General features: G+C 41.6%; 1 protein-coding gene across 3 annotated transcripts in view; it reads right to left on the reverse strand.

The window, feature by feature from the left end:
• SHROOM2 (shroom family member 2) overlaps positions 1–23,539 on the reverse strand; it is a 126,592-nt gene that overhangs the window by 35,798 nt on the left and 67,255 nt on the right. For 2 of the 3 annotated variants that reach the window (XR_012778572.1, XM_075522556.1), the window contains exons 3-4: positions 9,624–9,755; positions 1,672–4,321 (exon numbers count right to left, since the gene is read on the reverse strand). The exons of the other annotated variant lie outside the window; for it this stretch is intronic. Coding sequence is in view for 1 of the 2 variants with exons in the window: in XM_075522556.1 (XP_075378671.1) it covers positions 1,672–4,321; positions 9,624–9,755 (2,782 nt within the window). In the remaining variant the exon portion in view is untranslated. The remainder of the gene's footprint in view (positions 1–1,671; positions 4,322–9,623; positions 9,756–23,539) is intronic. 3 annotated transcript variants of the gene reach the window in all.

The raw sequence follows: 23,539 nt of genomic DNA on the forward strand, positions 1-23,539 counted from the left end.
GTGGGTTTGCTCTGTTTGAATATACATGAAGTCAACAGCATAGCATGTCTTAAGCTTGTTTGGTTTTAAGTGGTACAGTATGCTATGTGACCTCTTGCGCAGCACTACCGACCTGGCTGTGCTCGAGTTACTGCTCTACCGTGCTGATCTACAGAAGAGCTTAACATTTATATAAACCTTCGCAACTTCCATTTGGCAAAGACAAAAAAAAAAAACCAAACCAAAAAACGCAGCAAAGAAGTTACAGAAGAGTTGCTCACATTTTAGAAGAGGCAAGTACACACCGGCTTTTGAATCCCTGAGCGCGTACTTTAGTTTCTCGGTAAAACACACATCATCACAGCTCCAGAATTTTATTATCTCACTATCTTCAAACAACCACACCCAAAGCATAGCTTTGCATTACAAACACTGAACCTACAGGAAACTTAATTGCGCATTAGCACTGGAATCATCTGAATCATATATGCGAAAGAACATCTTTATTTACTTCAGTCTGTTGTACGCATCTTCAATGCACTCACCACCATATTTTCCAGGTGCCTAAACAGGTGTCTGCTTTTTGCCCCAGGTGGCCTATACTGAACTTAAAGGCACTGACTAATAAACCAGAAATGCATACATAGAATAGATTATATGATGATTTTTCTGCTGGGTAGGCAATTATTTAATAATTTACTTAATTTAATTTTCAAAATAACTTCCATGTGAACGTTCCCAGTGCTTGGAATCTCTACCCTAATAAATTATCCGCATAGTTAAGTCTGCACGCAGACTTCAAAAATAACTTTTGCAAAACTTAAAGACACAAAAAACTTAAAGAAAAAGAATCCACAACTTTTAGAGATCAACATACTTTGTTTCTTTTTGAGCTGTTCTCATTCTACTCCCTGTATATACACACACACACAAGGAGGTGCTGTGTGGATGTGTATGTACATATGTATGCAATGTTTTTAACAAGAGATTTAAAAAAAGGAAAAAATAATATACAGCTGCATTGCTTCAATCCTTTTCTTGCATAAGGTGAAGTTCAACCCAGGTTGAACACACTACAACTCCTTATACACATCAGGAAATCTTGTAGCAGCTTGAACAACATCTTTTAAACAGAGAACTTAAGAGACTTGGTTTCTCTGTTTACTTCCCCTGCAACCTGCCAACCATTCCCTGGCCCTGCTCAGTTAAAAATTAACTTAATATTTACTTGCAAGTTGAACAGACATTTGGCATCTCTCTCAGGAATAAATTTATACATCTTAAATCAAGCAACTGACATAAAATAAAACACTAAGAGTTTCATTTTTTGCTGTAGTGTAGCTTTAACATTAACATGCATATTTTTAATCTCTAAACTTTATTAGGCAGAAGTTTTGTCCTATGTAGCTTTTGCATCAAGCCAGTTTAGAAGAAAAGAGGAAATCCATGGAAAATGACTGGACCATTAACAAAATTAGACAAAAGTAGGTATTATTTCCCCTTGGAACATTTTTCTTCATAGTTTCAGAGAACTGAAAGCCTTAAAATGGGGAAGGCAGCCACACCAATGAAGAAATAACTCTTGTGTTCCTAAACTGGAAATTTTCATAAAAATTATCTCTTTCCTGCTCGACCACTCTCCTGGCCCCTCCCCCCCCCCCCTTTAAAGGGTAACGCGAAAGACACTTGTACCTGTTTGTAGAAATCAGTAGAAGGGGATGATCTAGACCTCTCATGGGTGTAATGGGGTTTCTCATGTTGTTCATGGCCTGCATCAAGGATATTATCAGCTGAATGGTACCTTCCTGAGCTCCTTGGCTCTATCGGCTTCCGCTGCTCCTTCCATGACGCCTGATACTCTGCAAAGGTTCCCAGGCGCTGCGGCTGTTCAGATTTCACAATCCTATCAGCAGCCTTGTTGCTGCTACTATGGTGGACGTTATCTTTTGAAGCATGTGCAGTTTCAAGTCCAGCAGAGGCTGCCCGACCTCTTCTCTCATACCACGACTCCTCTCCCTCTTGTCCACCGTGAGCTTTCCTATCCGGCCTCTCAGGCTGTCCCTCAGCTAGACCGGGGGGAGCTGGTTTCTGTGCCGATTTCCTATATGAAGGCTTACTTGTTTCTTCAAAAAATTTCCACCTGTCTGCAAATGAGCCCAGGGCTTCTTCAGATGTATTTGGACGGCAATGAGCACGGCACTCATTCTCTGACATCCCCACCTCATTCATCTTCTCCGGTTCAGAGTAAGACTTCAGTTTTTGCTCTGTTGTGAACCTCTTCCTGGCTCCGATGCGAGAAACGTGATGGGTGCCACTCCCTGTAGGGTTCGGTTTACCTTGCGTAGCCTCGAGGAATCCAGACACATCTTCAGAAACCAAAGCCAATAGCGAAGAGTTGTAACTACCAGTTTTCCGCTCGGGTGACCTGGGGAGATATTCAGCGGGGCTGGGCTCCAAGTCCCGCCGTTTGAAGGATGTCGCCCTCAGGACCCTGGCCTGTGCTTCCTTGAGGTGATCTTTGTATGTGCTGGTAAAGTTAGTGTCTGGGGAGGCGGTGACATTTTCTGCTGAATCTGGCTTCCAGGTCTCATTGCACTCCTCCGTTTCAGATGACCCTACTAACGTAGCAGTGCTTCTACTTTTCTGCAGCTTCGCTCTTCTCATTTGGATCTCATTTCTCAGGGTTGTAGCAAAACGATCGCTCCTTCGTGCCTGTTTAGACAAGTGAGTGTCAAATGGGGCCTGTCGCTCTGTTACCGCTTCTGGGCTGTTGTCAGTCTGTTTTTTCCCTTCCTGAGCTAAAGAGTGCAACATTGGAGTCTTCTGAGGAGAAATCTTGCTACTCTCATCTTTCCCCCACCTGAAATCTTTCTGAGCAGATCTGTTTTCAGTGGTAAGGACACAGCCCTTTAGATGCTCCTGCTGACCATACCTAGTTTCACTTTCCTCAGAGCTGCTCTCTAAGTTTTTCTTTTGTCCAGACTTTTCAGTATGATTGGGTTTTCTCGTTTCTTCTACTACAGCACACCTAGCATCCCCCTCTCTGTCCACTGGGTAATGACTACTGTTCTCACATCCTTTCAGTGAAGATTCAACAGATTGTTGAGGTAGATAGTATTTTGGTTTTTGGACCGTTGTGACAACTGTGGGATTTTCGTGAAGTCCAAGCGATGCATCAGTCCCCACCGCAGGTTTCCAGCTGTCGTCCTTGAGCTGTAGTGGCTTTGAGCTTCCCTGAGCAGGATGTTTTGCTGTCACGCAATAATAGCGACTCTGTCCAGTGTTGTCCACCTTCTGTTCAGCAGCACTGTTCAAAGAAGAGGAAGTGTTGAGCAGACTGGCTTGGTTTGGGCTGTAGCCATGAAAATGATCTGTAGGTAACTCCTGAATGCCACTATAGGACAGATAATGTTGCTGATCTTTAGGTGCAGCTACGATTCTTGCATTGTGAAAAAAAGTGCTTTCATCACTGTACTGGTGCTGGTGGTGGTAACTGTAAGCAGGCTGTGCAAACCGAACATCAGTGCTGGACAAGGACGACTGCAGTTTGTTCACAGTTCCTGCATTACTATTGTACCTTTCACCGGTCGAAGAAAAAGTGTGTTCTGAACTGAGATCAGATTTATAATTTGAGCTGCTGACCCTCCTGTCACATGCTCTGGAGAGCCGCCGCTGCTGCTCCACAGTTTCCAAGTTCCAGTCATTCCTGGGCTGAGACCGGTTCAGGACTGTAAAGTGCTGCGTGCTGGCACCCTCTGAGTACGCAGGGCCATGGGCTTTCTCATGGCCTTTGGTAGCAGCAAAGCTGTCACTACGAAGAGGTGGAGGTGGGGGGGGAGGAGATGAAGACTTCTTCTTATCAGGAACATACCAGACAGGTCCAAAACTGGATCTTCCAGAGCTAGTGAGCTTGCCATCGGGGTGTTCCTCTATTCTAGGACTTTTGTTGTTCTCATATTGGATGGGAGCTGGCAAATACCCAGGTTTGTCCTCTATTCCACTGCTATCATTCAAGAACTGGCCAGACTTGTTTCCATGTTTAGCAGTCTCCCAGTGGCCTACTTTGTATAGCATGTTCTCTGTTGAAGAAGTGTCTGCACTGGATAGAGTGTGGTCAGGGGTGCTAGAACTTGTGGAGAAAGACCCGTAGGCTGAATCCCGCTTACTTTGGCTCCCTAGATGATCAATGCTACTGTTAGACCTTGCAGAAGAAAGTCTTCCATACTGGGCTACTTGTGGAGTGTGGTCCCAGCTGTCCATACTTCCCAAAGAGCTGAATTGGTCAGAAGTGCGATGTAGACTTGACTGATCCCACGAGTTTGACAGGTCATGAGAAGAACAACTATGGTAGGAAACAAACAAAAAGCCTCAGCATAAATATACCAGTCAAAAAATGGCACAACATAATTATAAATATATAGCCACCAATTTTACTAACATTGGTTAAGACCCATCTGCATAGCAGTTACTCAGGACAAACAATGTAATAAAATTGGAAGTTTGAACACAAAGTCAGGGCTTTATCTTTATACTCTGCCACTGATTCAAAGCTTAAAACCTTAATAACTAACTCAACCTCCCTTTGTAAGTTTACCAATAAGTAATACACATTTATCTCCTTGAATGCTCCCCTCTCCCTCTGCGAATTGTTGACTTTACTTTTAGACAAATTTAGTTTGAGGTCCATTAGCTCCCTCTTTCCCAGGACAAACACCAACTTATTTTTCAGCTCATTTTCCAGGCACCCTGATTGTTTCAGCTATTACTCATATACTTCCCTGTTCATCTTTGCTAATCTTACTCCTTCAGCCCATGAAGTTATTCCCTCATCCGGCTTATCAAAATCTGCTCATTCATTTAGTATTTTCATTTCTAAACAGAGGTTCACTAAAAACATTTGCCTCAAATGCCACCATTTTAGTTTTGAGCCTCCACATGCACCTTGCCAATGTGGTTTCAAACCACTCTCAGGTTGACACCCTTACAACAATGTCATTCAATTCCACCCAGTTCCACAATTTTGAGAGGAAAACATCAGGAGGAGATGCCAGAGCAACGAAAGCTCTGCATGGCCAAAACTAAACTTCTGACCTTCCTTTCAGAATCCTTACCACCACCAGTTCCTCTCTGCCACTCTTTCCTCTATAGAAACATCATCTTTGACACCGTACTTTCTCTGGATCATTTGCCTAGGACACCATTTCAAACAAAATCTTGCTGCTTCTGTTGTTTTCCTACCCAATCAGTTTTGTTCTGTTTTCTTTCTTTTCTTTTATATCTTTCACAGCACCCACCTCCTGTCAATCTGACACACTGATGCTGAGACGATAGTCTTTCCAATTATTCTCATCACATCTCCCTGTTTGAACTTCACTGGCAGCCCCTCCTGCTTTTATATACCAAATTCAAATTCTTGCCCTTGCATGCAAAGCCCCTTGGTAGAAATCCCAGAATTATTCCACTTCCCTGTAGCTATAATTATATGAAGCATCTATCAAATCTTGTGCGGTAAAGAAACCTGTGAAAGCTAGCAATGAAATTAGATTAGTCCACATAAAAAATACAAAGAGCGATATAGATCTTTTTTTCTGTCAAAAATATTGCAAAGGTCAACTAAACAGTTCTTTGGAATTCAGTATTAACAAGAGAATTGCTTTTTTCCCCCCTCTATTACTATAGCCTTTGTAACTTTTTTAATACAACATGGTCAAAAGCAATTTATGTGAATAACAAGGTATACTTTGTGCTTATTTTCTAAAAGTATTTTATTAACAAGATACACTACCATTGGCCTCATCTTGTGGTTTTTTTGTTCTTTCATTCTTTTATTTTCAGCGTTTTAAAACATCTTGCTGAATACTTAAAAATGTCTTAATTGTCTTCTTAGGCAGATACTGTGGTTCGTGTAAAAAGTGCCTTGGTCATTATTAGGATCTCCTTTGTTAATGAAGAATGTAAGCCAGCTATTGCTATGAATTGCTGATATTTTCCTCCTCTTCAGCACTAAGGAGATACTTGGCATCGATTAAAATAAAGATGACACTTGTGCAGGAAAGCCTCAATCTACAATTTACAAGTCTCATGTAGATCTGCTGGTATCAAATGTGAAGCAGAGATCATCAGCATAAGAGGGCAAAGCCCTGCTAGAAAATGACTAATGGAAGCCCATCAGATGCAGCAAAAGCTTCAAAGAAAGGACAGGAAAATTTCTGATGGCGTGTTACTGCAAAGCATGGCATCCTGTGGTCCTTAACTGCAGGGCAATCCTCCCACAAACCCTGACATGGAAGAGAATTCAAAAGCCATTTCTCTACCTGAGCCTGGTATCCCAGGATATCCTTCTCTCAATAGCTTATTTTAGAGTGGATTCACAAAAGCACCTATGCTGTTGGTTGAAGACTGGCAGGTAAAGTCCAGGAATAATCTACAAACACCATCTTTGGCCAATAAGCACCCCCCCAACCCTGGGGTACGAGTTTCTGCTTCTGGGCCCTCCCAGAAATGGCATCATCTCAGCAAATCAGACCACATTCAGACCGCATGGGATTACAGACCAGATGTACCTGACCCTAATTGCCCCAAAAATTCAGTTTAAGCAGCCTTCTCAAAGCATACTTGCCTCACACCCACACCTGTAAGGCCAGAACAAAGTAGAAGAGGTTGTTGGTTTCAACTGCACACCCAGGAGCACCAAAAAAAAAAAAAAAAAAAAAAAAAAAATCCTAAGGTCCTCTATTATAGTATATCCTACTGGAAGAAAATGAAGTTTCTAAACTTCCAGCAACTTAAAATAGTTCATATCCACGTCTCCCAGAAAAGTGTACTCAGCCTTAGTCTAGGGTGGGCTAGGAAAAATGGCTGCATCCATGTTGTTAAGGTATGACTTCTGTGAAAAAGACAGCAGAAGACTCACAGAGGGAAATTAAGGCACCAAAAGCTTACAAGGTCTAACACTCTAGCCTTGTGTGAGAGGCACCTAGACCTGGCCTAGTGCTCCCAAGATAGCTTACAGTTTTTGAAGGAAAGTCACATGATAAAAATACACAATATAGTGGTGGATGTGGAGAGCTGGGCTCCAGAACTACCCTTTCTCCTATCTACACTGGTACAGTCTCTTCTGGTCTGTCTGTCTTCCTCTAGCTTCATGCACCTTCTCAAAGGTCCAAATTCAGCAGGCTGGCAAAAAACTCCCACCAAAACCAACCACCCCACCCACCCAAACCAAACCAAATCAAATTACCCATAGCTTCATCTAGCATCTACCTAGGTAGTAAGGACAATTTTCAGAGGGTTGTTTTGTCCAGCTGAGCCCCTCCTGCCCAACACACAAAATCCAGGTATATTCTGCTTGGAAGAGAGCAAAAGCATCTCTCCCCCTGATTGAACTCTCCATGTTCTACAAGTGACTTAGATTTCACACTCAAAGACAGAATGTAGGCAGGCACATTCAGAGGAGATTTTAGGCTGTGAATACCAATCTCAGATGCTTAGCTCAAGGAAGGACAAGAACTGGGGCTACTTTTATTATCTCCCTGCATACTGCTGCTTTCAGCTACTGATTGCTGTGCATCCCATTCAGCTTGGTGCTTGACTTTGAGTGCATGGTGCTTCTCGGTTTTGTGAATTGTACTTTGAAAGTGCGGAAGCTGCTGAAGCTTCTGAAGCTGCTCACCTTCTCTTTTTGCAGATGAGCAAGCCCAAAGAACCCCCCTCTGCAACTGGGAACCTCAAAATACCCAAATCCTTGGGCTGGCGCTCTGGGAATGATGGGTCTCCAGCAGCCACAGCCTAAAGTCAGCTTTGCCACTGAAACAGTCTTGGGCAACAGACACCAGGACTGACAGATCTCCCAAATACCTCACCTTTCAAGTGGGCAGCACAGGCAGCCAAGGGTTTCAGGATGGCAGTGCCCTGGGAATGCTGGTGTTAGACTGCACTAAAGCCACTAAATCTTTGAGCAGCATCTGAGAAAGCAGAATTTACCCTTTTTATTAATATTGAAGTCTACCAGCAGTTGCTGCTATTTCTGATATGTGGGGGGAGAGGATTGCTCTACTCCCCTCCCCCTTTTCCTTTACACCCACAATTTCCTGCCCAAAGCTCATTTCAAACTGGCCTTGAACCAAATTAATATATTTTTTTCTTTTTTAAAATATTGTGATTCACCCAGCTCCTATCAAATCACACTTTGAGACACGTGTCTTGTGATATTTTACTTTCACAAGGTACAAGGACAACCATCAGGAAGAACAGGAAGCATAAACTGATTTACGGCTCTGTCAGAAGACTCAGTAGACTGAAAGTAGAAATAGTCTTGAGTTAGTATTGCAACCAGGAACTCTATAAAGTTTTTAGAGTTTTCTGAATTTTGTTTCTATGTACAAGGACTTTTACTGTCTTCAAATCTATAAATCTTATTCAGCCCATCTACATGAAATTTAAATACAAACTCTCTAAATCAGTGTAAAACAGCAGCAATTATAATCGAGGATTTGAGAAATATAATGTGCTAAAACTCCTGCTAATGAAGTATTACAAAATGCATTTAAGATACCTTTCTGTCTAAATGTTAACATTCATAATTTATTCAAGGGCAGATAGCAAGTTATTTTAAAAACAGTAGGGAGCTCCTAAAGAAAACAAATGATGTAAAAAAGGTTGTAAAAATGACATGAAAAATAAAATAAAATCTTAAAGTATGAATGTTCTTCTGTTTTAACTATCACGATAAATTAACATCAGGAAGTAATGACGGAGAATGTACAGCAGCAAGTGCATAAAACACAAGCCTACTTTCCAAACTGGGATTGTGTATTAGACTCATTTTCTTTAACACTCAGCATAACTATGTTGGCTCAATGGGAACCGAGAAGATAAAAGCGACAAAAGAAAAACAAAACAAAACAAAAAACACCCTTGTGAAAATGCTGAAGAATGTCACCTATGAGCAGGAAACAAGAACCTGTAACCAGAACAAACAGGCATTACCTCAAAGTTTTAAGTTTCACAACTAAAACTGCATGAGTGTAAGCCTTTCTCCTGTAGTGCTGAATGAGACCTAACAGATATTAAGCTACTTTAAACAGGGACTGAAAATCATTGGTCTTACTACCTCTCTACACAAGCAAAAGCACAGCTGTAGGGAAGATCAGATTACGGAAAGACAGTTTAACTAATAAAACCAGTAATACCTTAAAGTCCAATAGGAAAACATTCTGCACCCTCCCTTTAGAAAAAGGCTTTTTAATAGTCTGAAACAGTATTTTTCAATTTCTTCTCCCTTTACTATTTCACTTCAAGTATGTCAATTTTGATGGTTTCTTTTCACTTACAAAGGTTTAGGATTTTACCAGTGGACACTGAAAGGAAATGCAGAGCAAGAAACATAATCTTTTGAGTGCCTTTAAAGCTAGTTTCTTACCTTTCAGTCACACGCACATATCACATACTGTTTCTGAAATCCACTCCTCCATATGTCAAACTTCCCATGCTCCCCCTTCAAGCATTGAAAGGACAGGCAATACTGAAGATGTATAAAACAATCATTCTGCATTCATGGTTTTAAAAAACTTTCAACGTCATGACCTACATCATTATTGTCTTGCTGTTGGAGCTTAATGCATGTAACTTAAACAGAGACTCACCTTGCATGATAGCGCGAGTGCCAGGAAGCGCAGGTGCTGGATGAGGAAAGGTGTGACGTGGCTGTCTCAGGTTGACTTTCTGTAAATTTGGTTGCGTGCCAGGAGTGAGGCCTGCAGGCTAGGTCATTTCTCCTGAAAACGAGAGAGTTAGAGTGTACTAGTTTAATGCAAGCAGTTCAGTAAGGTGACACGCAGCAAAAAATCTACCAGGGCAGTAGTCAAATGCTATACAGATAGGGCAGAGGAAGAATTACTTCAAACGACAGCAAATGAGACAACTTTCTACCTGCATGCCCCTTTTGAAAAGACACCAGCATTCCTTTAAAATGCTTGAGATGCAGTGAAACGTCAATACTCTCCAAGGTCTGTGCTTGGGTGGATTTTTGGTTGATTTTCAGGTTCTTTGTTTGGTTGGTTTTTGTGGGTTTTATTTTTTTAATTTTATTTATTTTGGTGGGGGGGTGGTTTTTATGAGGGGCGGAAACAGGCAAACAGATTTTAAAGTACCTGACACGTATCCAGAGCTTTAACAGTTAAAGCTCACACTGCGACTTATGACTCTTTTACAACATGTCAACAGTACAGTAGGGCTTTGGCAAGGTTTTACTGTAGGTATGTGCTTCTGGGAGGAGGTGAGAAGAAAAGAGTTAATAACAGGAAGAAACAAAGACATGTACATTGCTTCATACAAGTTAGTAAGGGTGATCTAACTAATAATTTTAACTCCAGCCACGTTCTGCTTCAGCTCTTGAAATGTTTGGCACCCCCAGTATGCAGGGGGTTTTGTTTGTTTGGGTTTTTTTTCTTTGTTTTCTAAAGAATACACCTCAAAAGTAGTTCAGCAATTCAAAGTCCCCAAACACCTACTTGGATATCACCTCCAAATATATACGCTTATGTAACTGAAGAGATCCCTTCTTAGAAGTACAACAATAAGTTGTTAGAGCTTTGTACCTTGCAAACCTTTCTGCAAAACTGCTCTACACTCCTCTGCCCCTTCCTTCTGTTCAGGAATTAGTAGCAACAGCTTGCACTTCCTTCCAAGGACTTGCTGTTTATAACACCTCTCGGCACTCAAGAAATAAGCGTATTCTTTTTCCTCAATGTTAAATAAGCAGTCTGGGTGGAATTCAGCTACTTCTGTTTCAGTGAGCAGATCCTGAGTACAGACAATTTGTCTAGACCCTCTCAGTCACCCGGGAACAAAGTAGGAACTTCTTGAAGGTAAATCATCCTGCCCTTCTCTTTGGCTCATCTTGGGGGAAGTGTAATTTAAAATTTAGACTAGGTATAAGGTGAGACAAATCCCATCCTTCCAAGCCACAGTCTGAAACAAAGGCTTACAGGACCTTAGCTCTTGAGGGGTTTTTTAATGCACTTACATATTTTACTTATGTATTTATGAAATTTATTACTGCAAGGTTAAGTAATTTGTCTAAGTTACAAAGTAATTTGCTAAGCTGAGAAAGTGTTCCCTATTTTCAACTTCAACTCTAAAGGCAGTTCTCCATTTTTTTTTTTACTCATTCCCCCTTTTTATAAATTTGGGTTATGAGACAGCCACTGGATTTAGAGTACAAAACTAAAGGTCATTATAAACCCAGTATCTTCAAAACAGGTCAAATTTGAGTACACTGCTTTTTGCAGTACATTCAGGAAGATCTGATGAATTGCCTTTCCAAAGTCTGCATGCAGGACTACAAAAGGAGAATAATAATTCTACAGGGAAACTGTAATTTCACTAAGAAGCATAGCATCGTTACTGGCACTAAAAAAAAGAAGTAATTGTTTCCATAAACAAAAGCCTACTCTTCCCAGCATGACAATGAGAAAACAGTTAAGCAGAGCATCACTATGTTGTTCCTTCTTGGCAGAAAATGAAATTCAGAGTCAGCGGAGGAGCCCAAATACTCTCAGTGCAACCAAGTGCAAAAGGTTCTGCTCAGCCATGCGATGCTGGGCTCCAGACAGTCCTTGCATACTCCAAGGGCCCCAAGCCTGTGTTCAGGTATGGAAAAAAATCGTTCCACTGTTCAGCTGCACAGAACATTGAAGGGTTTTTTTCCCCCCAGCTCACCTCTAATGATATTGATACCAGCTCGGCAAACCACAAATACCTGTTTAGGCAAATTCAATAGACCTCCTAGGCAACAATTCAGCAAAAAGGTTTATCTGTTATGAGACAATTACTTTTTTATGATGCACCGCTAAGGAAACAGGACTAGAAAACTAGCACAATACAAGCAATGTTTGGAGTGTTGAAGGTTGGGAAAGAGGACTTCTGTGATGGTTTGCTACGGGTTTGGCAAATGGTAGAGGAATTCAATCACTGGGAAGGAACAGAAGGGATGCACTTGTAAAGTCAGTACTGTACCTCATGGAACTTCTCAAGATCTTCATAAGATAGTTTCTCGCCACATGAACATCATTTTCAGATGGCATTTTCTGTGCTACAATATCCACCACCACTTTCATCTTCCTGAGCAGCCAAGCAAGGGGAGGAACAGACTGGCCTGAGTTGTGATGTGAGGCAAGTCAAGTGGACAAGAACTTACAAGTTCTGTTTCATTTTTTGTATTTGTGGACACACACATATTTTTGAGAGATTCTTTTTTTTAGACATAATAGCCTGAACAGCCTAAAAATACTGGTGGGATACCTGGAGGGTGGAATCACACAGACACCTGCTTTCGCTGAAGTCCACAACATGACTAAACATTAATTTACTGTGCATAGTCTACAATGCTTTCTGCTGGATTCTCACCATTTAATTACATTTACTATTTCCTGCATTTCAAGAAACAAAATTTTTCTAACAATAAATGGAGCATAGCATGACTATTGATTCCAAAACTCAGCACAAATGGGTACAAAGGAATGGAAAGAAAAGATTAAAAGACTCAAACCAGGAATATTTTGCAGGCAACTAAAGATGCTGGAAGCTGAGCATTTATATTCTAATGTAATACCTCTGTATTAATTCTGAGTGACAGAATGAGATCATCTGAACCTACAACCCAGAAAACCTCTAGCATTAATGGAAGCATTAATAAAAGCATTTCACCAAGAGTGTCCTTCTACCAGTGCTTTTACAAAAGCTGCTGGAAGGAAGACACTGATAAGCTTTGAAGATACGATACAAAGGGAAAAAAACAATTTCTATTGACTATAAGCAATCTGTTGGATAGTGGTCTCAATGACATTTGTGTGCAAATACTTTAGCAATAAAACAACCTTTCCAATCCAGTTTTTCAGAATAAATCTGTCCTTTTATAGTTACTGCTTGGAAGTCAGTAAGACATTCTGAATTTCATAGGCTATAGAGATTAGACATATTGGCTCAGACTGCTGCAGCAACACTGAGGAGGTTGACTGGACGGCGAGGGGGAGAGAAAATGTACTTCCTTGACCAAGAGAGAAAAATAATTAAACTGGACAAGCAGATGTATCTGTAAACAACAACAAAAATCAGAAAAATATCTTAAAATGGAAAGTAGACAGGAAATTGAATATAGTAACTGAACTATCTCAGCACACAACAAAAATATCAATGAATATGAGCCATTTTCTCTGTTTTCAGACACATTCTGAATTCCTGTAGGTACCGGTCAGATAAAAGGCCAGCAGATACAACAGCAAGAGGCATGTATTCCCCCCACAACAGAATTTCTACTTTATTCCCATCTACCAAAGAGCACTCTTGTTATAACCCTACCAGAGAGGCTTTTGCATTTGGAGTCCAAAAGCAAAAGGAGGACAGGCAGTGCCAGAAGCCTGCATCCAGGTGGAAAGCAATTGCTAGGATTTATTTGCCTGTTAATGTTTTGTTCCAGCCCTCTGCTGAATCAACAGAGACGGAAGGCCTGACTGCTGGCTCACAGGTAAGCATAAGGCTGCAAATCTTTCACTGCAAGTAGCAGCAGCTACACATGACAGAGGCCCTACAGTATTTCTGAAATAGAAAACTGGCTGTCATTCATCTTGTTACTGGCCCCTTCTCTTTAGCTCAAAGAGGTGTTTTTAATACCAGCAGCGCTGACATACCCACACAAAGACACTCTGACCCATCTCAAGAACAAGGTAATGAACAGTTCCTACAGGAATTTTTCAGGTAAAACTCTGGAAATGTGAAAATGAACAAAGAGTCATACCAATGGGGCATTTTAACCAGGACTGCCCAGCCACTTCCCTTTTTAAAGCCTATCTTCTGTTATTTCACGTCCTCACGTTGCCCAAAGTTTACCGATCTGCACAATTACTTTTCACGTTCAATCTAAATAATTCTTCAAAATGGCTGAGCTCGGCTTGGGGGGGGGGAAGGGCGGAACAAACCCCAGAACTCCTTTCCAGTTCACCATAAAGCCCCCCCGGGTTTCACCCACGCTAATGAAGGCAGCACAAACCTGCCATAAGGTTTTTAAATCTCCACGTAAACACGGAGGGGCGGGGCCCGAGGCGGGGAGGGGCGGGGCCACCGCCCAGCCAGCCCCGCGGGAGCCCAGCGCGGCTCGCCAGGCCCTCCACGATGAAGGCATCTGCTCCGAAAATACAATAGCTCTCCTCGTTCTTTATTATTATTGTTATTATTACTCATGGCAATTAATCCCTCCTCAGGCCATTAACAGTGGTACGCTGTTCTTCTGTGACTCTGAAACACATTGCAGGGTCGTGTCGTTTTCCCAGGGGCTGCGGTGCTCAGACTGCGGAATTCACAGCACCGCTTCGAATCAGTAGTAATTATTTATAGTCAGGGTTCCCCCTATGGCACATCTAAGCAGAAGCGGGCATTTGATGCCAGTCCTTGTGAATACAATGTTTCCTGCTGCTCATCTGTATCAGCAGCAGCAGGAAATAAAACCTGGGTTTAGACAAGAATTCCCAATTTTTCTAATTTAAAAGGAGGGACGAGTCAGTGGCCTCAGTCAGAACTGAGCTGTGTCTACAAAGAACTGTTACACACTGTCAGCACTAATTCTCCGAGTTAAAACTGTTGTAGTGATTACATTAAAGGTTCTTTAAAAAAGCATATTCCGTTTTCAGTCACTTTAGTTTCTACAGAACATTTTCGTTCGCAAAGCTGTGGATCACTGTTTCACAGTGCTTCAAGTCCCTGTGTTTCAAGGTACAACTTCCCTGCAAGCCCCAGAATCTGGGAACTAGTCAATATAGTGAAATTCAGCAGCAGCTATCAAAACAAAATTCTTCTCCCTCCATTCACTGAGATGTAACTCAGACTTTTCAGTAGTGACGCAAAGCCTCTCTCCAGTGCTCTGTTTTTAATAGAGTTCACATTTTGACAGTTGCAGCAGGAGGTCCAAACTGCTTTCAGTTATTTTAAACCTTGCCTACAACCAGGAATTTGTCCCGATTCCAGTGTAAGGTAAATGGCTACAAGACTGCCCTGCCTGCACGCGAAGGATGCGATGCTAAGGAAATGCAGAAAGGCTACAGCACTGAGATAAAACGGAAACCTACACGTGCTTAAAAGGTCAAATGCATTGGTATTCTCAAAGAAGCAGCACGCTCAGACACTGCACGTACTGAATAGTACGTCTCACAAGGTGCCCTTGGAGTGTTTAAAAGCCAAATAAACCAAATCATGCTGCACTTGTTTGTCCTGTGGAAAAAAAATCCTCTCATACATTGTTAAGATGGCTAGTTACGAACACTGCTGGCCCGTGCCAGCCAGGCAAGTAACTATGAGAAGTTCAGTCTTTGGGATCTCCTCAGCAAGCCACTCATCCATCGTTTTTATTGCACGTAGAGAAATTGTAGTGACAGGACAGGTGCCCTTGCTTGTCCCCTTATAAATCCCAAATGACTTCATAGTTCCCAGCTTTCTCACCTCACCTCCTTTAAAATAACATGCATACGCTGGGACAGACATACCAACACTTCATTAACGAATTTTATAAATCTGTATGTGCGGGGGGGGGAAGAGTCCAAAAAAAGCAAAAAAATCTTGTGCTCAATGGATTCAAATACACTCACAGAGCAACATACAATGCAATTCAATGGGTATGGAAAAAGCCACTGTAAAACTACCAAATCACTTATTCAATTTATGAAAAACATTATTCAGATATTTTTAGTCTCCTGAATCCTTGGGGGTGGGAAAGGAGGCTGAAAACCACCATGAAGCTGCAGTTACCCACAGAGGCCTCAAATAATAAGAAGAAATAGCGTCATCACCAGTTTTCCTTCACAAAATAGTTCAATATATTTTTCCCTTCAGATTGTGAAGACCTCACCCAACTGCCTAATCTGGGAGCACGCAACTAGAACAGGATGATTTTTTTTTTCTGAAAAGAAAAAAAGATAAAATTGCTACCTGAACAAATCAAGTATTTTTTTGAATGAGCACTTATTTGGTTGAAATATCTTCTTTCTTTCTTTTTTCTTACCCTCCCTTCAAGTAGACAAACAACATTCCTTTCTATAGAGTACTGAAGGAGTCATCGCCCTCTGCAGACAAAGACATTAAGTGTTTTCTCTCTCGGGCAACTATATTCGTAGAATTTAAATTACTTCCCATTACTTCAGTCACCACTGGCAGATCCATCTGCCAGGGTAATACAGGAATGAAGTACCTAAAATCTGGCAAAAGACTAAGGTCCAGCAGCAAAGCTATATAAGGAATGTAAACAGCTTCTTGTGTCATTCTCAATAATTCAATACAACCATGACCTATCCTAATCTAGGCTCAAACGGTTGTTATCAATTCCATAAAGCAGCTTTATGTTAAGTGCAATACAATCTCCTCCTCTCCCCTTGCCATTTTCAGTGTTGTCCTGCCTCCCAACATACCTGTCTGTATCTTTGGATGTAACAGAAAACCAAGCGATGGGTAAAAGTGATTTTAAAAGGAGGACAAAGCATCCAAAACTTGAGGTTGAACACCTTTCCTGAACAGAGCTACTCTCCCACTTTATTTCTTCCTCATTTTCTTTGAAAATGAAGAAAGGAAGGGGGGGTGGTGTGTACGTGTGAAAGAATAAAAGAAGGAAGAAAAATGCAGAAAGCCCCCTGAAAATTTTCATGCAACAATCCCATATTAAAGGACCCTCCCCAAATTAAAGAACTCCCACAATATATTTTGAAGTAAACCTTCACTGTCTGTCCTTCATAACCAATATGGGTTATTCAAAAAAGTTTTTTTTATATATATATATATTTTTTTTTAATACATGCACACACATACTCCCATCCATATATGCAAAGTCACTTTTTAGGCTTTTCAAAACTCAAAATATGCCCACAACTTCTCTGTCCAGGTTGATGGTTTTGCACTTCAACACCACTGGTTTTTGGTCTTCCCAATATACCTAAACCCTGCTAAAACCTGACCCACAGTCCACTTCTGAATTTGTCTCCCTGCTTCTTTCTAGAGCATCACAGCCTGAACTGCTTTGTTCCCTTTTTGTAAGGGTATCCTACTGCCTTTCACTCAGATTCAGCCTTGGATGCCCCAACTTCCCGCTGTCCTGAGCTTAGACAGCAGCAATTTAAATGCTTTTTCTAAAGTACACTCTATGCCAGCATTCACACCGTCTATCCAGGAGAGCCTTAAATGTCCTTTCAAGGAGAGACAGTAAATTTAAGGCTTTCTTTGGGCGAGCCATGCAGTGACTGCATAAACCCCTCTCAAAAGCCAACAAACACAGGGCCTTCCTAGCTGAGGCAGAAGCATCAGGACTTGAAATTTCAAGTTAACTGTGTGGAGACATCACACCCTCACTTTTACAGAGATTAAACTTAAAATGTGTAAAATGCCTGTTCGTGGTGAGCAATAAACCTGAAAAACTACTGGTGAATATCATCACGGTAAGTATTTTAAGGCAATGCCTTTTACATCTGCAAATCTATCGTGAGCTTTGTAAAAACAACACACACCATCTCCTCTCTTTCATCACACTTATTCCCTGAATAAACAAAATGCCTGAATGGAACTTTACTGGGAATGAAAATTTGTTGAAGGTTGTTGTATTAGGTATCTGCTGAAGATTAAATAGAAATGCTTTCACATTGTAATTGATCAAATGCTGCTTATGTGAGATTTAAAAAAAACTAGTATGCCAGGCTCAATAGCCTAGGAAAGTGCATTTAAAGGTGAAGTCTTAATATTAGAAACTGTCACCAGCAACATTACTGTTAGTTTGCCAGCTGTGCACTGTTTTCCAAAATAAACACAGGGGGGCTGACATATACAAATTCAAATTACTACTGGCAACACTCAAGCCATACCAGAGTTTTTGTTTCAAGACTGCTTCTCTCCATTAACAGCAGCACACACCCCATCTGTTGTCAGAACCACCTCTCCTTGCATATTAGCATCTATTAGTTTGGGAAGATCCCCTGTGACATACTTCACTGGAATGGGATGAACCAATGATGAAAACTCATCAGCCCGGTATATGAAAATACTCTTCTCTGACCTCAGACAGCTGAGCCCCGCTGCCTACATCCCCTTGTCCAGTGACAGCTGGATTAGCCACAGGCGAAAAAACCCAGACATCTGAGACCGTGCACGTAACACGCACTGACACACAAACTGCAGAAGATGAACAGCTGAAAGAGAGAACAGTTGGTAGTCTCAAGGAACACTGAAACCCATGTATAGAAATTAAAAATAAAGAATAAAATTTTCATGCAAAAAAAGTTATTAGCAGCCATGTCATCCTAAGACAAATCTACGACTGCCCTAGCGTACTCAACTCCTTTCAAAGTTTAAATGACTTAGATGAGCAGAAAAAACTAAATGAAAGTTGGGCTCCTAATCAACTTCGTGAATCCCTCTAACTTATCAAATAGTAAACTATTATCCTTTCTGGTTAAAAGATATTGAAAACACACTATAGTTGAAGAAAATTATGTCTCAGTGAAGGAAAGCTGTTAACAACTGAATAACCATGAAGCAATGAACAAGCCTGGTCTAACAGCAGTCCACCCAATTCCTAATCCCCAGCAAATACAGAAGCTCATTCCAACAAGTTTTCGTATCCTCACCTTCCACGCTGGCAGCTCTTCACTCAGCTCAACCATCTCCCTGGATGGAGTCACCAGTGCGATTCCCCAGGGAAAGCCATCACCACCTCCCTGTCTTTGCATCCTTTCCTCTCTCCAGCCCCTGTCCCATACTTGTTTGAGGTTGGCTATTCCCACCTTCCCCTCTCCAAGAACGTGGCACACTTGCACTCCCTTTGCAGGCCCGTTCCTACACAGTCTTTTCCCACCTGTGTCTTTACGTTGGCAGCCAGCCAGGCTTTTTTGTGGATCTACTGTAGTGTCAGAGGGAAAGTTGCAATGACAGAAGATGGTGCTGTAGTCACTTAATAACCAAGTTAAAACATGTAGGAAAACACTGAATATGTATTAAATCCAGTGTGTCACATCTAGTATAATTAACTAGCCTAAGAGCTCTATCAATGGCTGGTAAGAATTATTTAATGTTTTCGATAAACTGCCTTCAAAATCTATTTAGTTTAGGGACAATTTGAAGGCCTAAATTCAAATTAGGCTCCAGAGCTGAACCTTCCAAAACCTACAAAGTTTCAACATATCTATATGCAAACCCCCCACATTATCTACGAGCTAAGAATAATCAACATAGTATGCCTAAAAAAATACAACCCCACACCATGTGTGGATGTGTGTATTGACTGACCTTCAACATGAATGAAGAAAACACAAGAAGACAAGGATCTACCTTCTGTTCCACCAGAATCCACAGGACATTTCAGAAGTACATAGACAAGGTCACCAAACAAAATACTCTTCTCAAAAAGAAATCTCCGATTCTCTAAGCTCCCTCTGCTCCAGTCCACCCAACCCCGATTTACTCCTGACATACCCTACACTGGCAACTGAGCTTTCTCCAGCCTGTAGACCTCAAAAGCACTATCTCAAGCTCTATAAAAATCTTACTCTCAATACCCCTGGATTCACAATACCATAATTATAAATTTCCATGCATAAAAATTAAACCCAGTACCTGTGCTTCCTTAAGATGGGAATTATTTATCCAATTTCTGAAATGCAGAAGCTAGAGGAGCAGCACTACCAACCCCTAATAACAAACCATCTTATTCCTAATCTAAAACTGGTGCAAACTGGCCACAAACAGCTTCTGTTTTCTTCAGGGAATGATTACTACCCTCTCTTGTCCAGTCTGAAGCTGTAATATCAAGATCACCACCACACCACCATCAAGATCACCACCACACAGGACGTCCACAGGAGGTATGGATGTCCTGACGTTACAAGACCAACAGTGCCGTACCAGGGACAACTCAGTTTCCCATTTCTTGAACTTTGCGTCAGTATTCTAGCTCAACCCTCCAACTATTTCTACGTCAGAGCAACAGTCAAATTCTGGCTTTCCCACAGCTATTCTGAAACCTTTTCAAGTGCCACATCACTTTTTTTTTCCCCCCAAATACAGCAGCAGAAATGACTTGGGTTCAGCAAAATCTCAGAGAAGGAATACTGAAAATAATACCAGCCAACAGGACCACTAAGGGAATTCATACAGAATGACAACCTTGTGGCCCAATTTAAACTTCCCTACCCAAAAGCCTTTTCTAAACCTGTTGAAACCATGCTGGTAGTGGTGGCATAGAAATGCAGAGGGTAATGCAACCTTGACTATACATTATATAGTAAAATTGTTCACAAAAAGGAATGGCTAAAGCAGATGCACTGCAGGAACGATATTCAATGAAATAAATATTGAGAACAATACTGCAGGTCTCCATTACCAATGATATAGTCCTTTTTAGCCAGAAGAAACATTGGAATAAGAAGTAGAATCAACTCAACAGGCCCACATGAAGTCATTTTGCTCATCTATTTAAGAGCTTGCATTTGTTAAGTATTCAGATATTTCTTCTCAGCCTATTCTCACAACACTTGGGATTCTCAAGTAATCTTTCAAATAAACACTGGTAATGTCACACAGCATCCAGGATCCATTTATTCCAGCTTAGCTATAACTGAGACAAAAGATGAGTGCAATACTGTAGAAAAAAATTAGAGTATTTTCCACATTAATAAAGAACTGAATAAGTTTTTTATGCAGAAACTTTCCCTCGAGGCATCTTGGTCTCAGAAGGGCAAGAGAGATTTGAAAGGAAAAACTGCTGCATAAAAAAATACGGGGGGGGGGGGGGGGAATAAAACCCTCTTCTGCTCTTCTGGAGGAGCCCCTTCTGGACTACATATACAAGTGTATGTAAAAATTTATGGTGCCTCCACTGAATGTGACATTTGGAGATAGCTATGCAACTGTAAATCACTCTGTAATATATGGCACGGTTTTTAAAAAAGGATTTTTATTGTCATAGTAACTATTTTCCGATTAAAACAGACAGAGTTTTGGCACATTACAGAGCTCATAATTTGGGCGTGAAACCTCAGCTGCCTTAACGTGTTGGAAGCCCAAGGCATAAGGTGGTTATAGCTGCACAATCATCTTCTGAGGTAACCTCTCCCTCCTTACCTCCCAGGGGCAGCTCAAGTTTCAGGTGGAGAAGCTAATTGTTCAATTCCAAGTTATATCCCCTTCTTAAACTCCAACTGATGACTGCAGCTGTAGCAGGATTATAACAATAAGCAGTACGATTTGAAACACTTACGCATCCATCTACAATTTCTCGATTGGCAAAGAGCAGATATTTTCCTGCAACTTCTTGGAGCATGAGCTCCTCTCCTCCTATGCCTATATTAATCCGGTCCCAATTTCTTCAACCCTGTGTGTAGAGACTCTTCATTGAAGTAGAGGAGATCTGCATGGGCAGGTGTAACACTGTCACTGCTGTCACCGAGAGCTCCTACCAGCCTGCAGTTCTGTGCCTTACCCTGAGAAAGGCAAGGCCACCGCCCTCCGTCCCTAGAGGGGAGATGGGGGCTGCAGTGAACCAAGTGAAAGAAGCTGGCCCCTCTGCTGGGGCTGGCTCTACATCCCGCTTCATCTCCTGCCATTTTATTCTGTCAGAAACAGAGCCGGGCCCCAACTTCAACCCTCCCTGCTACAAGACGGTGCTGATCCTTATCACACAGTGGTTAAGCAAGACTAAGATCCAGCTGATGGCCACAGAAGCACCAACGGATAAGAATGACCTCTCTTCCCCTGCATCGTCTCTCTTACGGATGAGTATCCGGGTCATCTAGAGACAGCGATACTCTTCTTCCTATTGCAAAGGGCCTAGCAACTATGCCTGGAGAAGACGGGTCCCTCCCTGCACACAGTACTGTACCTACGGGATGCACAGACTTGCTCCTGTTTACACCCCTGCCCAAACCTTCCTCCCTCCACCACACACACAAACAGAGGGGTATGTCTGAATCCTGAAAACAGAGGACTTAATTTCTTCACTCCTCTCAATAACATGAGACCCGTCCAGAAACACAGACACAAACTGAGAGTTCACGAAAAGGAAATGCAATGAACGCAAGGATATCAAACTGCCAATACCTCTGCCAAAGATTCACCCACGACAGCCACCTCACCCCCTGCCCCAGAGAAACGGCGGTGGACACGGACAAGTTGCCGTCCCCTGTGCCACCCCTGCGGCTCAGCCCCTCAGGCAGCAGCTCCCAGAGACGCCGGCCCGAGATGCTGGTCCAGGTGAGGAACCCACTCCAGTCCAGCCACTGAGTAAACACACTCAAGTCTTCAGTAAATTTTTGCTGATCAAAAAAATAAAACCCTATTTAACCTACTAACTGCAACAATGCTGTTTCCCTTGATTTGGATACCCTGGGAATACATACAGGCCTTATTTGGAGCAGATGTATGGCAGCCTTAAAACACTTAAAACCACTTAGAGCTGGAAGTTTAAAAGTGACCAGACAACTCTGATTTCTGGGATTCCCAGAGCAGAGCTGACTTTGTTTAGTGGGTAATGTTCTTGCAGGCTTTGAGGCTTATTTTGCAGAAACTGAATGTGCCAAGATATGCACCTAATTTAACATCATTAGACTTGAAAGCTGGGTTCAGTCACTTCACAGCAAAATAAAAGCTATTTTCCGAGCAAGATTGAAAACAGAATCACTTCACAGCAATAACACCACAGATCTTCAATAGATTATTCCTCTTCCAGCCCACCTCACACCACCCCTTCAGATCTCAATCTTTAGTCACCCTAATTATCACCAAGAATAAGTTTTACAAGAGAGTCAATCTGGCAAAAATAAAACTAAAAAACCGCAAGTTGAAACATGTGCTTGGATACAAAGAAATCACATTGGAAACTACCTCAATGATTTTCCAAGGCCAGATCAGTTACAATGGATGACGAAACACAGGAAAAAAAGCTCTAGCTAATATTCATAAATAGTTACTCCTGCTGCTAAAGCTTGTGTGTTAAAAAGCCACAGAGGCTCTCAGCATCCCTCTGAAGTGACTGAGTAGTTTCATAACTGAATTCATCCATGCACTGTTCCTGCATAAACCAAGGTATGGATCCTGATGGAAAGTATCTATGGACAATCTCATAATAAATAACGACACTATATTCACATGAAAGTTGCGACTACATCACTATTTTTAAACCCAGAGCAGTGAATGGGGCTCTGTCTAACACTGAATACTCAGCTGTTTGCATTATATGTACTAGATTTAGTCTTCTTGAGCTGGAAAACAAAATTGGGTTGTAACACTGGCGTTAGGGTGGTATAGAGCTCCCTCAGGGAACTTTAAACAGCCTCAAAGAACAGAAAAGATATCTTTCTTATATATAAGATGATCATCGAAAGAGACACACTGAATACTACATATGTGTTCCAAGTGATTAATGAAAGTCTAATATTATATAGCTTTACTTGAAGTTCAGTGAGCTCAGCAGAAATGTGTAATGTGTTTTACGTGCCAACGCTCTGCTATGTATTACTATGCTTTATTATAAACCAACAGTAAC

Source organism: Mycteria americana, chromosome 1 (genome assembly GCF_035582795.1).
Source record: "Mycteria americana isolate JAX WOST 10 ecotype Jacksonville Zoo and Gardens chromosome 1, USCA_MyAme_1.0, whole genome shotgun sequence".
NCBI lineage: Eukaryota > Metazoa > Chordata > Aves > Ciconiiformes > Ciconiidae > Mycteria > Mycteria americana.